At 39.5% G+C, this 18,056-nt stretch overlaps 1 protein-coding gene across 1 annotated transcript in view; it reads right to left on the bottom strand.

The window, feature by feature from the left end:
* Window positions 1-6,967: 6,967 nt before the first annotated feature.
* The window catches only part of C6H4orf19 (chromosome 6 C4orf19 homolog), a 104,858-nt gene continuing 93,769 nt past the window's right edge, over window positions 6,968-18,056 (bottom strand). Inside the window, exons 3-4 of the mRNA XM_007496578.3 lie at window positions 14,115-14,168; window positions 6,968-12,927 (exon numbers count right to left, since the gene is read on the bottom strand). Of these exons, the coding sequence (XP_007496640.1) occupies window positions 12,027-12,927; window positions 14,115-14,146 (933 nt within the window). The 5' untranslated portion in view covers window positions 14,147-14,168 and the 3' untranslated portion in view covers window positions 6,968-12,026. The remainder of the gene's footprint in view (window positions 12,928-14,114; window positions 14,169-18,056) is intronic.

The raw sequence follows: 18,056 nt of genomic DNA, 5'->3' as shown, positions 1-18,056 counted from the left end.
TTAGAATCAATACTGAGTATCAGTCCCTAGGCAGAAGAGCAGTAAGGACCAGGCAATAAGGGGTTAAGTGACTTGCCCAGGGTCATAAAGCTAGGGAGTAGCTGGGGTCAGATATGAACCCAAATTCTCCCTTTTCCATTGAGCTACCTTGATACTCCCTAATTTGATTTTTAAGCCCTTGTGGTGAGAGATTAATTGCTTGGGAGAGCCTACCTTGATCTCTTGTCCCATTTATAATATGAGAGAGCCTCAAGGGCTTACTTTACCTACAAGGCCTCTGTGACTTAAGAGGAGAAAGCCTTTTATTTTTATGTTTTTAAATTTTTAATTTTTTATTGACATGCAAAACACACTTCCAGATTGGTCATTGTTGTAAGAGCAAAGTCATACATAATCCAAACTCTAAAATAAAACCATAAATACACTGATGTGAAAGACAACAGATCTTTCTCTGGAAGGAAAACCTTTTAAAGCTTGGAAAAAAGTTCATGTTGTCATTAAGAACAATTTAAGTAAATGGGAAGTATACTGGTGAGAATTCAAGAGCTATAGTTGTGAATGTGGATTGCCTCCATACGAGGATTATCCCCTAAGATGCCAAGTATAAGTTATAACTGTTGCCACTGCTCTGAGCAGCCAAAGGATCTGTTGGCATGAGTTCAGGTTGGGCATAAGTGAACTGGCCTCAGTGCTGGAAGGAAGAGCCTGGAAAGAATTGAAAGGTGGATGGCACCCTCTTTTTATGCCTCTGCCAAGGGGAGGAAATGAAAGAAGACAGAGAAAAAAGAAGCTGGAGAACATTCTTTTCTAGAGAGAATTAGTTTTATCATTTTATAGAGAAGATAAGAAATGACTTCATTTAATGGATAACCTCAGTGGATCGAATGGTTGGACTGTTGTTCCAGAAGTGAGGATAAATAATCTGCTACTGCAGGTTGTTACATCCAGCTGGTGGTTAGAACTGACTGTGATCTTTATCATAGCTGAAGCACTGCAATTATTTGTCGTGCTATTACACTGTATACCCAGTAACAGTGATGGTTATTTAAGCCCAGAAAATTAAGAGTTCGATATACAGAAAGATATGGGTAACTGCTTATTGAAAAAGAAGTTATTCTAGTTAATCAAATGAGTAATTAAAAAAAAAACAAATTGAAGTTGGCTCAGAGATAAATGATGCACAGAAAGTGAAACATTGTGGAACAGTACAATGTAATGGACTTTGCTACAAGACAATCCCAAGGGACTTAGGAGAAAGGACACTATCCACATAGAGAGAAAGAACTGTGGGAGTAGAAACACAGAAGAAAAACAAATGACTTATCATTGTTTATATGGATATATGACTTGGGGTTTTGGTTTTAAAAGATTGCTCTATTGCAAAAATGAATAATATGGAAATGGGTATAAGTGATAACATTTGTATAACCCAGGAGAATTGCTGATTGGGTCAGGAGGGGGCGATGGAAAAAGGGAGGGAATAAAATGAAATATATAAACATGGAAAAATATTATCGGTGTTGTTTTAACAACAAGGAAGTATCTAAATATGCCCTTGGATCAGGAGGATGAGAATGAATGTGGTTAAAATTCAGGTAGAAATTTGAGGAGTGCCCACCTCTTGTGAGAAGCTATTCCTTAAGCCAGGGGTTGTTAACTTGAGGTCTATGAACTCAAACATTTAAAAATATTTTGTTAACATTTATTGTGACATAACTATATTCCTCTGAAACCATTTGTGTTTTGTTTTAGGCATCTAAATACATCATTTGGAGACAGAGGTCTGCCACACAAAAAAGCTAGTAAATCCTGCTAAAATGAAAATGGCATTATTGCCTGAAAAAGTAAATGTTCTTTTGAATAATGACACTTAAATTCTGTTTAATATTCAGATTCCTCAAAATAAAATTATTGTTTTCTCCAGACCCTCAAATGATTTGTTAAGGGCTTTGTTTCTTCTATCACATCCTGGAAGCCCAGTGAATAACTGGCCAAAGTCCTTCTTCCTGGGGTGTATTGATTATCTTAAAGTATCTTTCCTATATTGAACATATTTGCTGTCCCTTAGATATCAAACATGGATTTCTCCATTAAGAGAATCCTAATTATTTGTGAATAAGTAGTGAAATGGAGCTTAACTTATCAACAGTTTTCAATAACTATTGTACTGTATATTTTCCTCTAACAGGTAGAAAAAACCTTTGGTTTCCTCCTGTAAAAGAATTCTTTAGATTTCATTAAATGCTGGAATGATCTTTAATTGTTTGCTACCTATTTGTCTGTTAATATCATGGCCATCCTAAAGTCAAGTTACTCCATCCCTAAATGATGAATGAAAGCCAAGTCCTATTCTAAGTACCAACATACTGAACAAATGGAAGGAGAACATTCTTGTTGGTGGGTGATTTAGAATACAAGTGGCAAACAATGCAATGGTTACCTGGGTTAGTATTTGATTATCAAAGTCTGCCATTTTTTCATCTCTTCATTCCTGACTTCTCCGTGATAGCATTTCTGACCATTCTCTAAATTATTTCCTCCCTTGGTTTCTATCCTATTGCACTCACTTGATTTTCCTCCCAATTTCACATTTGTCTCTGTCCTTTGATGGACCCTTTTCTTCTTTCTGCATCTAAAGGTCGGCATGAGCCAGGTCTTGTCCTCTTATCTTCTCTCTCTATTTTCTCTCTGGTGATTTCATCCCTTCTTGTGGCTCATTTCTTCACTATTCACCCTTTCCGAGCCTACACAGAAAGACTTGCTATTTTTCTAGCATGTTCTGCTCTTTTCCTGATACTTTGCTTTTGCCTTCATCTATAATGCTTCTTTTCAAGCTTTACCTATCTAATTTCCACTCTACCACCAAGATTTAATCTGAATATCTCTTCTCTATAAAATCTTATTTTCCCCAAACCCTTACCTTCCATCTTAGAATCAATACTGTGTATTGGTTCCAAGAAAGAAGAATGGCAAAAGCTGGGCAATGGGGAATTAAGTGACTTGCCCAGGGTCACACATCTAAGAAGCATCTGAGGCCAAATTTGAACTCAGAGCCTCCCATCTCTAGGTTCGGCTCTCTAGGTGCCCTCTTCTCTATGAACTTGTAACTTCTTTCATGTGATATGGAAATCACTTTAAAAGACTGATATATATTAATTTAAGGTCACCAAGGAATTCAGTTATGTAATTCCTAAATGAAAACTCAAGTCAGCAGTCAACCTTTTATGGAGTTTTAATTACAAACAGGAGGAAGAAAAGTATTAAAGGGAAAGAGAGAGAGGGGGGAAAGGGAGAGAAGGGAATAGGGCTTAAATACCCACTCTGCTTAGGCTGGGCCAAAGGCCCAAGGTCTTGGATAGCCGAGGCAAAGAAAAGAGATCAGTCTCTATCACTCACGTGACCAAAATGGAGAAACAGTCTGAGGGCCTCCACTCCAAGCACCAGGCTCCAACAACCACCTCTCCTCCACACCGGAAGCAAGAAGCCCTCCTTAGCTGTCCTCTACCTCACTTCCTGTGTCTCCCCTGTGCCAATGGTGGCTCTAGCTTAACCTAGGACCACCTAGAGGTCTGTCCCCTTTGCACATGTCTGTTGAAGGCCATATTCTCAAATAATTAAGCTTTGAGCTTGAGCTTTGCTGTAGCCCTTTCTAAATCCTGTTACCTTGAGTAGGGTGGAGATTGTAGTTTCCAAGACCTGATTCTGTCATTCCAAGTATCTCTATTGTTATTGATCAGGAAATAGCCAAATCCCATCCTCTAAAGAATGGTTTGAACAGGGTTGAGTAGTTTTGAAATTCATACTCATTAAGAACCTTCCCTTCCTTGAACTCCCCCAGTACTTTGTAGCTGTTAGAGCAATTACATAAATCTTGTCTCTTTCCCTACCTTTTCCCTCATAGCACCTAGCACAGAGTCTTGTCTAGATTTAGAGTTGGAAGGACCTCACAGGTCCTCAGTCATAGGATTATAGATTATGAACTGGAAGGGATCCAGCTCCTTCATTTTACAGGTGAAGAAACTAAGACCCACAGGGATAAAGTGACTTTGCATAAAGTCACCCATGAGGATGTTCAGTTGTTTTTCAGTCATGTCTGACTCTGGGACCCTACTTGGGTCACAATTATAATTTAGTAGATGGTCTCTGAGAGCAGCTCTGGCTAAAAAAATTCATCCCCCTGTAGCCAATCAGATCATGAGCCTCCCTGAATTTATCAGGGTTGATCTTCAAACAGATGTAAAACACCAGGGAGTTTCTTGGCAAAGATTCTGAAGTGGTTTGCCATTTCTTTTTCCTTTTTCATTTTCTAGATGAGGAAACGGAGGCAAACAGGGTTTAGTGGCTTGGGTCACATAGCTAGGAAGTGTCTGAAGATGGATTTGAATCCAGGTCCTCCTGATTCTAGATCTAGCACTCCACCCATCCAACTCTGGTCACTCATATACTAAGCTGTAAAGCTGGGATTTGAATGGAGGTTGTGCCTCTTTCTCCAGTTCCATACTGCCTTTTTATAACTGATATTAAATAGTGCCTGGTTTCTCAAAGTGTTATAAATACATTATTATCTCATTAGATCCTCAAGACAATCCTGGTATTGAGAACTCCTAAGTTAGAAAACTTCTGCCAGTGCATCTAGGCATTCTCTGGCTGTTTATAGCCTGAGAGTTGCCTAGAGCACTGCAGGGTTGGGCCATTCCACGCCCCCCCCAACCCCCCACCCCCGGGCCACAGTCAGTGTGTGTCATAGATGGGTCTGGCACTGAGTCCAGCTCTATCCACTGTGCTACATCACCTTTCATTTACTTAAGCATAATCTTAGGAGACTGAAGAATATATTTCCATATTTGAATATAGTTTGTAAATAAATATTTGGAGATGAAATGGATTAATTAAAAAAAAAAAGACAATCCTGGGTATTCATTTCCGTTTTATAAATGAGCTCAAAGAAGTTAGGGGATTTGCCCCATCCTCCCACAACTGTGCCTAAAGCTGCATTCCCACCTAGATCTTTCCTAAGGCAGGTCCAGTGCTCCATTATCCCAGTCTGCTTCTCAATCAAAATATTATTGAATGAATAAACGAAAGCTCTTCTCTTCCAAATCCCATAAATCCCTTTACTAATGTATTCCTTCTTCCTGCAAGAATCTATAACTTTTGTCAGCATAGACACTCCTTCCACTAACATGATCACAGCCACCCTATAATTTAGTAGATGGTCGCTGAGAGCAGCTAGGGCTAAACAAATCATCCCCCTGTAGCTAATCAGATCATGAGCTCCCTGAATTTATCAGGGTTGATCTTCAAACAGACTTAAAAGACCAGGAACATTCCCAAAGCTTTTTAGCAATGTGTCATAGCTGTACTTTAGCATTCAGGCTCAACAAGATCACCCAAATTATAATAAAAGTGTCTCCTATTCTTCCCCAAACCCTTTCCATATTTTTGGAACTATGTGAAAGCTGAGTGGTTATCGTGGAAAGTAGGGGGTTCCCCCTCACCAGAAAGCTTCAGGCACAGCATGGCAAGACCTACTTATTTGGAGCTGTAAGAGATTGGACCCTGCTGGCATAGCTTTTTTTGTTTTAAAGTCTTTACCTCATGTCTTAGTTCCATATTGGTTCCAAGAAGAGCAGTCAGGGCTAGGCAATGGGGGTTAAGTGACTTGCCCAGGGTCACACAGCTGGGAAGTGTCTGAGGCTGCATTTCAACCCAGGACCTCCCCTCTCTTGGTCTGGTTCTCTATCCACTGAGCAACCTAGTTGTCCCCTGACATAGCTTTTTTGAACCCAGGGTAACTTTCATTTTACAATGATACAATTTTACAATGATATCAGGACTTTAGCAAAGGATACATTATTATTATTATTATTATTGCTTAGACTTGTGATCTTGGCAATAAAAGGGAACAGCCAGTATGAAAAACTTCCTTCCTAGGATCCTAGAAACTCCTGTCATCTTAGAGTTTGTGGAACCCTGCAAGGTTAAGTGACTTGCTTACGACCACACAGCCAGTATGAATCAGAGGCAAGGTTTGAAGCCAGACCATCTTGACTCCAAGGCGTTTCTGTCCTCTACATCACATTGCTTTCCTGAGTTGAAAGCCAAATTAATTTTATGGACATTTTTAAAAAGCAGGGAATCTATAGAAAGAACTTTATTGTTTAACTTTAAAGGTTACAAGAAACAAATTGGACAAAACATTCTCATCGTTATAGATCTCTCTAATGTAAGCTTGAGATGAATAATTTAATAACTTGGACAAAAATTCGTTGCTGCATTCTGCTTGCTAGTTCAGGTTCTAACTGAAATTATTGCAAAATATATGCTACTGAGAAAATGCTATGTGCACCCTAAAAGCACACTTGAGTATGCAGCACAGATGCGTGAACAACTGTAGATTAAAGAGTGTCAGGATGGGTATTTGATTGTTCTTTTATAATTACAAATGTTATTGGAACTAAAACTGATTCCGAGTTACAGAGACTGAAGTACTTTGATCATTAGCTTTGGGAAAAGATCCCAACAAAGACTCAAACTCTATTTTTATTAGCTTGGTCATCATTGATCTTTGGATAGCGTAGAAACCTAAGGTCAGGCAACTTTTGTAGCTCTTGTTCAGGATATTTTATGTCGTGCTATTCTAAGAAAGACACCTAGTAATGCCTATTGCCTGGCTTCTACCTTGGGAAAGTTCTCTTGGTTACCATGGTGCTAAAAAGTTTCAGCAACGATGCTGAATTTGCATGAATGCAGTTTTACAATGTCTAGCATCTTCCAGACAGCATGAACTGGCAGCAGCAATGAGGTAGGCAGCAAGAAATATTGCCCCCTGTATTTGTTTTCATCTCTGGGAGCAGGGAAAAGAAAAGAACTTGAACTAATTCATTCTGTGATTTTGAAAAATGGGATTCCAAAGTGTGAGGTCAAGGTGATTAAAACAGAAAACAAAACACCAGTCAAGTTCACGTCGAGTCAACAAACATTTATTATGTGCCAACTACTAATAAGGCAGTAGAGATACAAAGATGAAAAAGGGACTTGAGATACAAAGCCAAAAAATGAAGTATTCTTGTAATCAAGGAGCTCATGTGGCAGAGCTTCCTACATGGGCTTCAAAACACTGGTTTCCCATATAACCAGGTGGCCCCATTCAGTGTTTTTGGTCTTGTAATGCAAGTTGCCATTAATTTCTAGATAGTCTAATTTGAGTACCGCAATCGCCATAGCTTCCTCAGTTCTCTTCTGGCTCTTTTCTTTTTTCGCATTGGTTCTAGAGGGCACAATACATCTCTCTATTCAGACTAGGTGGAAAGAAGACCAGTTTGTTTGTCAAAAGTATGATTTATGATGTGTTTTTAAAGCAAGGCCACTCAATTATTCTTCAATACTTATAGAAGCTTGAACTATGTAATCGATATTGCTTACTACAAACCTTAAGGGGATCTGTTTTAATGAATAGATAAGAATAAATTGTAATATTTACTTCTGTGTGTAGATTTCATAACGTGAAATGTTTAAAAATTTGTTCTGAAGTAGAATCATAGAATTTCAGGACTAGAAGATAACAACTTGCCGGAGATCAACATCATTATTTTATTAACTCCTTCATTGGACAGATAAGGAAACTGAGTGAGGTGGGTTGACTTCCCCCTAGTCAAACAGCTAATTAATTAATCTAATTTAAAAGTATGTTGCTTGCAGTCTTGATTGCATAAGTAAATCTCATTATTTACAAAGTAAGGATTTCACAAATAAAGGTAAACTCTATTCCAGTTATCAATGTCAAATATCTGGAGTTCAAATTAATGAGGTTTCATGGTAGTTGAAAAAAGTTAAAAAGAAGTTTCCACATTTTTGTTATCAACTTTATTGTACAAATAGGAATCATTTTTTAATTGAGAAAAGTGGAGAAGCAGCTAGAAGTGTCCAGTCTATGCAAGAGATGTTTTCTAGTTATTTTAGTTGTTTCTAACCCTTCAGAACCCCATTTGGGATTTTCTTGGCAAGGATACTACAGTGGTTTGCCATTTCCTTCTCCAGCTCATTTTACAGATCAGGAACAGAGGCAAATAGGGTTAAGTGACTTGCCCAAGGTCACACAGACAAGTGTCTGAAGCAGGGTTTGACTCCTTCCTGACTCTAAGCCTGGTACTCTATCCACTGTACTACCTAGCTGCCCTTGCAAAAGATAGGTGAAATCAAATCATAGGCTCACAGATACAGAATAAAAGAGACCCGAGGCATCATCAAGTTTAACCCTTTCATTTTAAAGATGAGAAAACTGAGGCCCAGAGGGGTTAAGTAATTTGCTGGGAGTCCATATGAGTTAGTGTATGAGGAAGGATTTAAGAACAGGACCCCCTTGTCCCCATGTGCCTGGAATATAGAAATATGGATTAGGGTGGGTTGGGAATTCTTGTTTCACCCTTACATCTATTACCTGATGAAGGAATAACTAGTGAGGAAAAGAAAGGAACCTCAAGGAATCACTTTGGAGAATTAGTTTTTTTCCCATGCTCCATTGCTCTGTTAATGACTTGAAAATGTAATTATATGACTTTCTCCATTTTTGGGGGTGGTGGTGGTGGTGACAATTGGGCAGGGAAGGGCAAAAAAAAAAGTCCCAAACACTTAGTGGTCATCAACAATGTTCTATGCTACAATTAAAAGCAAGAGAACTCAGATCATCACTATTCCAGAGCACTTGTTTTACCCATCATGGCTTGCTCAATTTCCTGGGTGTTTCTGCTAGTCTGTATTAGAAGCAATAAACACTTTGTCTAAGTGAAACATAAACGTGTTTTTTTGTTCACCTGATGAATTCATTCTTTTTTAAAAAAGAAAAATGCAAATCTCTGGTCCAATTTGCTTATTACAAAGCACAGATAATCTTATGCCAAAAATGAAGTGGGAAAATAATTATTTTACTTGGCCATGTACTGAGTAACTTCTCTAGGAAATGCTACTTCTAATAACATCCTGCCAATATCTTTACTCAAGGTAACAATGACTCCAAAGGACCGGAAAACATTTGAAAAGGTGTGTACGCTCAAATATCAATTGATCTAGTGGCGCATATACGAAGTTGCTGCAAAACCCTGGATGATAAAGTACAAAATTAGAATTTCTTTTCCACCTTAAGGGCACCAACCTCCCGGCCATCTTGGGTCCTACGAAACAGATATAAGGGCAAGGGCTGATAGAAGGAAGAATATCCCCAAATTCCCGTTTTGAGTTCTTATCTTAAAGTAGCAATTAATATAAATATCTCTCAAACATTTCCAAGCTACCCTTGTGTTAAATTCAGAATTCATTTCTCTTCCTGTGCAGCATTCTGGGGACAAGTAAGAGCCAGCCACCCCATTATTGCAGTTTCCCTGGTACTCTTTCCCCCCATCCCATTTTGAGGAGATAAATTAAGAAGACTTTTTTTTTTGGTTCTCCCCATCCCCCTACTTGGCTTAGAAATAGCAATCCTACTATCAGTACAGAGGAGACTTCTCAAAGGCACTATAGACAAAGGATTACATTAATGGAGCCTGGCCACTGGCCACCATCTGGGCTGGGGAGAGTTAGTCAGCATGAATTTCTCATTTCTCTCCCTTCTCTGGATCTCACTTTTACCTCCCCTAGGCTGGGAGCAGGGAGGATTATTGGTTCCTGAAGGGACTGCCAGCCTTGAGGGAACGTTAACAGAGCTGGGTCTGCAATAGCTGTCCCGACCTTCTTTCAATTAAGCCCAAACTGGAAAATTGACATTCTGAATGTAAATGGAATATCAGCTCATACTCCTCTCTCCAGAATACCAATAACCAAGAAGGGAGGAATTTCTCTAGGAATAACTTTGGGCACTGGGTAAATTTAGTAATGGGTACTCAGAAGGTAAATAATTAGGGTTTTAGGTGTCCCTCAAACAGAACTAAAGGATGCGATTTTCCTTATTTACCCATCCATTTAGAAGAGTATAAGCTTCTTGAGGGCAAGGGCTGTGTCATTTTTCATTTATATATCCAGCACCCAGCACCCTGCTTTGCACCTAATAGTTACTTAGTAAAAGTCTGCTGAATCCCCCAAAGTAGGGTTCAATGTACTTTTTACACATAGAGCTATTCTAAGCATTATAACACAAGACAATTTAATCATAAAATATATGCATTAAACATTTCAAGGGATATGCTGCCTGGAAGTTAACAGCTTGTCCTGAAACACTTCCTTGTCTACATGAGAGTGAATGCACATGTGAACACGACCTTCTCAACAGTAGGACTTCTAGTGGTTGTAACATGGTTAATTTTAAGCTTTGAAATTTTTATTGAACCCTGGCATTTTCCAAAATGTGTCTATGATTATAAATGCTTTGCCACAAAATGGTGAGGTATATCAAGGTTATTGGATGCTCATAAAGCAGGATGCTCAAGCAAATGCAGTTTTTAGGTACTAAAGAGTAGAAGGATGGGGCCACACAATGTATCTGTGTCAAAGAGAGGAAGAGAACTCATGGTTTTGGTTTCCTTCCCAGGACTGAGTTTAGCAGATTCAATCAGTTGGCCTGCTATTTGGTGTTTTAAACACTAGAGAAACTGTTTAATAATTTGATACACATATTTCTCAATACTTCCCAATAATATCAAAGAGCTTTGCTATTTAGCTAGCTGGGGGAAAATTGCCCTTGCCCCTATTTAAGTAAGAGAGCCCAAGATACAATGGGTTCTCTGTCTCTCTCCTTCTCTCTCTCTCTCTCTCTCTCTCTCTTTCTCTCTCTCTCTCTCTCATCCCTCTCCTTTTCTCCCCCCCTCTCTCCTCTCTCTCTCTCTCTCTCTCTCTCTCTCTCTCTCTCTCTCTCTCTCTCTCTCTCTCTCTCTCTCTGTCTCTCTCTGTCTTTCTGTCTCTGTCTCTCTCTGTCTCTCTGTCTCTCTGTCTCTCTCTCTCTCTCTCTGTCTCTCTCTCTCTCTCTCTCACACACACACACACACACACAAACAAATTCAAAGGCATAAAATCTCACACTTAAAAGGGACATCCTAATAACAGTCCTCTCTACAATAGACCCCAAAGTGGTTAGTTGTCCAGGTTTTGTTCTGAGACCTTCTGTGATGGGAACCCATTTCCTCCCAAAGCAGACCGTTCCAATTTTAAATATAGATCTCTTAGGAGGTTTACATCAAGCCTTTGACTACTTTGTGACTCCACTATCACTCCTAGTTCTGTTCTTTATGGCCAACAGTACAAGCTGAAACAAAATCAGATGGGTAACAGCATCTCCAGTGCTACTATTTTGAATGAGCCCCCACCCCCCATATTTAGACGAGATGGTTATAATAATATGAAAAACGTTAAGGTCAAGGGGTCTGAAATCACCCAACCGAGGGCTAATCATTTATTCACAGATTCATTCTGCTTTACCTCCAAATCTATTCAATTGAACTAGTTCAACACATCATAAAGGATTACTTATGGACCCAATTCCTATCTGGTAGTAAGCCATGCTCTGGATATACATTAGATACTCCTAAGGGATGCATTAGCTCCTTTAGATTTTGAGGATATAAATTAGGAGAGGCTGACCCAGCCTTGATTATTTGATAATTGCTGAGACTTTGTTGTGCTTTTTATGGGAGTGAGAGAAGGGGCTGAGATTTCATTTTTTTTTTTAAAGAGCATCTTTGCCACAGATCCTTTTCACTTTACTGAAAATAAGCCTAAGATGGGAGTTGGGAATCAGTCAGTCAGTCAGTCAGTCAGTCAGTCAACTAGTATTTATTAAGCACCACTATGTGCCAGGCACTGGGCTAAGTGCTGAGATAAGTTTGTTGACTCTCCTTCTGTACTTGATATCACCATCAGCTTCAAGCTGGCCCAGTTTGATTATTATAATTTTAATGACCTGAAATGATAGACTCTTTGTCCAAAGGAACTAATGCACTTCCCAAATGTTTAGCTTACATCCAGGCAGTAGCTTACTTACCTGAAGGATTTGGCCCTATAGGGAACAAGGAGAAAAGAATCTCTGAGGTAACCCTTTCCTTTTAGTCCCCCTCTTCTCCATCTTCTCCTGCAGTGGCAGCTTCTAGGGCTGCCAGGGCTTCTGCCACTGCAGCATCCTCCTGCTCAGGACCCCAGTCAGTGTCTCGTTCAGACACATCCTCATTAAAGTTCATCGTTAAGGCCTCAGTTTTAATTGCTTCATGGAATGAATCCCAGCTTCTCCTTTTAGAAAAACACAGGTTCGAGAGGTGATCCCCACTGGCATAATCCACTCTGTCCATCTGCTCTACCATGATGTGATTACTCAGAAAACAATCATTTTCATCAACAATCTGATTTATCGCTTGCACCTCGACTTGAGGATAGTCAGGGACTGGTAGTGGTATGAGGTGATCTTGGACTTCCAATGTGTGGTGACTTCCTGGGGAGGAAGCGTTTTCTCCTGAAGCTTGGGAGTTTCCATTTGAAGTGACTCGAGTTTCCTCTGGAGCTCGAGGCTTAGGATCTTTTCTCCCTGGGTCACTTTCTTTAACAAAGTGTTCAACAGGATCCCCCTCACTGGAAGCACTGGCCCAAGAGCCACTGCCGCTCTCCTCTGGAGTGATTTCTTTTCTGTAGCTAAGACTGGCATGGACGCTGGGGGATACAGCGGGACTAGAACTAATTCCATTGAGGGGAGCATCGCTCTTTGCCACAGAGTTACCGCTGTCATCCTCCGGAGGGGGAGGTCCTCGATGATGCCAGAAAGGTTCCTGGGTGCTGTTTAGCCTGTTTTTGGTCTCAGTCCTCTTTAGCTCCTCATTCTGAAGGTCATTTTTCTGTACCAAGATTTCATTGTTCTCTTTGCCCTTCACTTTGATGCCATCTTCTTCCTCTAGCTTGTAATTATTAACTTCATTGATATAACCAGCAGGTGGCGCGTGAACTGGATCAAAGAAATAACTAAAGGAAAAAGGTGGGGAAAACACAGTGATTTAGATTCTTAAGGTTAAAATTTTAAGAAAGGCTTCATTGATGCGCTTTTTGTTCACATGGCAAACATTTATCTATCATTCCCACTTGGTGAGAGGTCTCTTGTGAGACACTCAAATGGAATATAATGCAGCGATCTCACCGGAAAGGGCATGCCACATGCGCAGCTTTTCCCAGTGTTTTCATTAACTCGAATCTAACCTGTGATGAGTCAATCTTTCTACTCAGAACAAGTTTCTTATTGAATCAAATATGGATGTCTGGGAAAATTCACTTTGGGCTTGAATCAATCCATTTTGGACCCCTGAACTTGAATTTTCAGACATCAGCTAGGGAAAGTCAAGATTTTTTTCTTTAAATCATGGAGAATCTACTTGAGAAATTATGAATTTAGTTTAAATCAGGTTCTGTCTCTACAGAATGATATTCTCAACCAATTCTGACTAATTGAAAGGATGAATAAAATCTCTCTCTGTATCCCAAATTAAAGAGCCATTTATATAATACATATACATAACATATAATATAATTTATATAATATATACAGTACTATATACATAAGGCTGATTAACATAATGCTGTTAAAAAATAAGCTGGACCTTGTTTTTTGAAAGTAAGACTTTTAAGACTTCCATCTTAGAATCATCACTGCGTATTGGTTCCAAGGTAGAATCTGTACAGTAAGAGCTAGGCAATAGGGATCAAGTCACTTGCCCAGGGTCACATGGCTAGAAAGTGTCTGAGGTCAGATCTAAATCCAGGACCTCTTGCCCTTTGGCTTGGCTCTCAAACCACTGAGCGACCTAACTGCCTTTATGCTGAACCTTCTTCTTTTTTTTTTTAAACCCTTACCTTCTGTCATAGAATCAATACTGTGTATTGGCTCCGAGGCAGAAGAGTGGTAAGGGCTAGGCAATGGGGGTCAAGTGACTTGCCCAGGGTCACACAGCTGGGATTTGAACCTAGGACCTCCCATCTCTATATGCTGAACCTTCTTAACTGATATCACATCTTCAGAAACTCCTCACTTATCTTCAATACACAGTTCCTCCAGAACCTGAAAAGTAAGTGTTTCTGAATGGTGCACTAAATTAAGAAACATGGCTTTCTTATGATCCCAAAATGATCTTCAGATAGAAATCTTTGTTCCACTTTACCTTTGTATCATTTTACAGCACCTGCACCCCATCTGGATTACTTTTTGTTATCATCTGGAAAAGAAAATTTAAAGGAGAGGGAAAACAGTGAATGACATTTTGATATGAACGGAAGGGCTCCAAGGGAGTGATTATGCTCTATCTTTCTCCCAAAGACCCAGAGTTGAAGAGTTAAGAAATTATGTCTAAAATGAGACACTTAGTACCATTAGAATTTCTTTCACTGATTTGGAGGTCTATAGGCAAGAGTTTGCTGGGAAATATTTAATAAGAGGCTCTCTGAAAAACAAGCTGGATATACTTATTAAGTTTAATTTGCATTATTAACATTTTCTCCATCACTTTCTTGAACTTGGGCAATCCATGAAACAATCGGTTAAGCCTTAATGTGTAGCATTTGCTGATTTCTGAGGTGAAAATGCTCCTTAAAAACTTACCAATTGCCTCTTGAGAGGCGGTACAAACCAGCTCCAGCACACTACTGCCTATAGGTATACGGATTTAGAACTTGGAAAGACCTTAAGAGATTGGCTCATTCAAGCCCAATTTTCTGAATTGTTCAAGGCTATGTGAAGTGTCAGTAGCAGAGCTGGGTTCAAATGCAGGTCCTCTAATTCTAAATTTGGTGTTCCTCTGCTATTCCGCACTTCCCAGTGAAGGCATAGTAATCTCAAAAGCAAGGGTCAGCATTTATTTAAAGGTAGGCAGATTTATGTAGGACTGTATTCAGTAAGCTTTAGCTGAAGGACCAAAAAGGACTTTGTCACAAGGCAGCTAATTATAGGGAGATCTCATGGCATGAACTTCAAGGACCTTCAGAGGTTTACTGCTAATTTCCGTGGCTAATTCCAATAGTAAGTCACTACATGTCTTCAGGGGCATCATTCTCATTTCTTCCATGGAGAAGAACCTGGGTTTTCAAAGGCTGTGTAGTGAAATGTTTGTGTTCATTGGAAAGGATGAAGATGAGGCAGCAACACAGTAAAGTGTGTTTATACGCCAAGGACCAGCCTCTCTAAAATTCAAGAGAACCATCACCAGAAGACAGTCTACCAAGAGATGAAGATTTTCAGCTACAACAATTGGATGGTCTACTTTGCTACTGGTGGATAGATTCTTTTTGACTTTAAGAAGACTGTGAAGATGGATTCTACCTCATCTCTTTTCCTCTAAGTCACCCACCCCTGCCTATTTTCCCCTTCACCTATTTTCCCTCTGAATCACATATAGGTAACCCTTCCGAGTTGTAGAGGTTAGGGCCATTGTCTCCTGTGATCCAGAAAATCAGCAAAAATGTTTTTGGCCCTCCTTTTATACAGAAAAGTTTGAAATTTTCCTTTTTTCTTTTATGGGGTGTTTTCAATATCTTATCGTCAAATTTGGGTTAAGTATTTGGTCATAGGCTATATGTAGTCAGTGTTAAAATATCTACATTTCTAGTTTTTGTGTGTCATTTTCTGGCTTTTACATTCTTTTTGCAAACTAACTTTTTACTTATATTAACTTAAAAATTATGTGTATTTATGATATTAAAAGATAATTATGTTGATATTACACAATACCACACATTTTTTTTTGCATTTCTTAGTTTATAAACTTTCTTCTGTCATTTGTTGGCCTTCAGGTGTCATCAGCTTCCACAAAACTCCCCCACAAAGTTCCATTTAATTTCTTATTCTGACTCTTGATACACTGAAACTGCCTTGGAGAAAGCTGAGATATGGAATGGATACCTGTACCATTCCCAATGTGTACCTAAACTTTATGCTTACTTACCAGCAAAAGGAATTGTCAGCAACTAGAGTTGATCCCAAACTCAACCCTTCTGTTCCAGAACAAAACTTTTGTCTCAAAGCATCTCTAACTGAGTAATTTTCCTGGATCTACTCTCAGAATTACCCTCAATTTAGCTTTCTATTTTCTGGGCACGCATTCTCCTGTTCAGTTTTCTTTGAGGTCTCCCTATTTAAGCACTGTTCCTATTCTTAGTCTTTATTACTTGAAAAGCCATGTGGCATAGAGAAAAGAGGCTAAGTTAAGCTTCAGGAGCCCTGGGTTTTAATTGTAGCTTTGATCCTTTCTACTCATGCGACCTTGAGCAAATCACTCGACTTCCTTGGGCTTTGGTTTCTTCACCTATAAAATGAGGAAGTTGGATATCAAGGTCCCTTCTAACCATAAGTCTAATCCTATGATTCTAGATGTTTACTGCACAGTTCTTAAGACTCTTCTTTCCTCTCTCCCAATGTCAAAGACATATTTCCCAGGGTGCTTTACCACTCTACCCATAAAGAAAGGGACTGGATACTTTAAAAACAAACAAATCATATTGCCTATAGTTATAAGGGAAAGGGATCTCATGAATAAATAAAATCCAGGGATAATCCCCAAACCACACATTTGCCATTAATTTAAGCCTCTTCAGGCAAAGAAATATATTGGTTTTCTGTCCTCTCTTTGCCCCTGACTCATCTTCTGGCAGAGCTACTATCAGAAAATGGCCCAAATCTGTGAGGCAGAAGAAAATTCAGTGGTTTGACTAATTCATAATTTAATGACTATGCCTTAAGAATGATAACTCCATGGGGCAGTTGGGTGGATACTTTCTAGCTGTGTGACGTTGGGCAAGTCACTTAACCCTGATTGCCTAGCCCTTCTCATCTTTCTGCCTTGAAACTATTAGTTAGTATTGATTCTAAGAGAGAAGGTAAGAGTTAAAAAATAATTATAATTCCATATAATAAGACTTCTGTTTTTAGCCGATAACTTCATCAATATGTTTTTGTAAAATGTCAATTTGTATAAGGCTTTGGTGATGACTGAGGGAAGTGTGAGAGATGAGGAAGGGGACAAAAATAAAATGAGGACCAGTCCTTTAAATGTGTCCTTCTGAGAGGTGGGACACACACACATACATCCCACACAGAGATAGAAAACTCAATGCCAACATTTATGGAATACACAATAATTATGATAGAAGCTCAGGGCAGGAGGACATTATTGGATTGGAATAGGGATCTAAGCATAGAGGTTTATGTTTGCTTAAAGCACTTCTACATATATTACCTCATTTCCAAGTTAGTTTCCTTCTAGCCCTGGCTTCCCACCTTTTGGCCATCTGCTCCTACTTATTTACAAATCAGCTGCTGAATAATTCTGGTTGAGGTGAAATACTGTGGAAAATCCTTCCACGGTGCCAATCTTGCCCCTTTCCATTTATGCCAGGTGTTCTTTTACCCTAGTTGTATCTGCAGGGGAGGTAGAATCCCTCCCTTAAAAAACAAAACAAAACTCATGAAGTAGGGTAGCTTCATTTGTTTGATGGATTTCTTTGGAAAAGAAAAAGTCTGGCATCCTTTTTGGAAGGACAATTTGTCTTCCAAGGGCCTTAGAGAAAAGGAGGGCAAGAGTAGATTTGGGAGCCGACTTCTTGTTGGCTCTGGGAGGCAGCGTAAGCTCACAACCTTCTCTGCTCCTGAGTCAGAACCAAAGGTCGGAAGCTGTATGGGAATGAAATAGCTGTGGGCTATAGCTACCTCCCTCTGACTTTAGCCATCCAACCGAGGGACCTCTAAGAATTCCTACCTGTGGTCCTCCTCTTCTCTTTACAGGGAAACAGCCTCAGAGGAAGGGGATAAGAGGGAGGGTTTTTTCTCGAATGCTACCCTTCTAAAAAGCTGCTTTGGTTGGCTTATTGCCCTCTAGGTTATGTTTCTGGCATGATTTATTTTTGAGGTCACTTTCCATTTCTAGTCTATCTGAGTTGGTTTCCTTGAAGATTTAGCTCCCTACCTGCTGGGGATGTTGTGGCAGACCTCTAGACTCTGTGAGTTGAAGCTCTCTTCTGGTTTCCAGCTTGTTTGCCTCCTTTTCCCTCTTCCCCAACCTACATTCCATCTCAATAAAACTGGCTCTAATGTCCAAGGTTGTGTGACCTGCTCC

The sequence above is a fragment of the Monodelphis domestica genome, chromosome 6, assembly GCF_027887165.1.
Source record: "Monodelphis domestica isolate mMonDom1 chromosome 6, mMonDom1.pri, whole genome shotgun sequence".
Lineage (NCBI taxonomy): Eukaryota > Metazoa > Chordata > Mammalia > Didelphimorphia > Didelphidae > Monodelphis > Monodelphis domestica.
The sequence above is the reverse complement of the archived record's forward strand: the minus strand, read 5'-3'. Positions and strand labels throughout refer to the sequence as shown.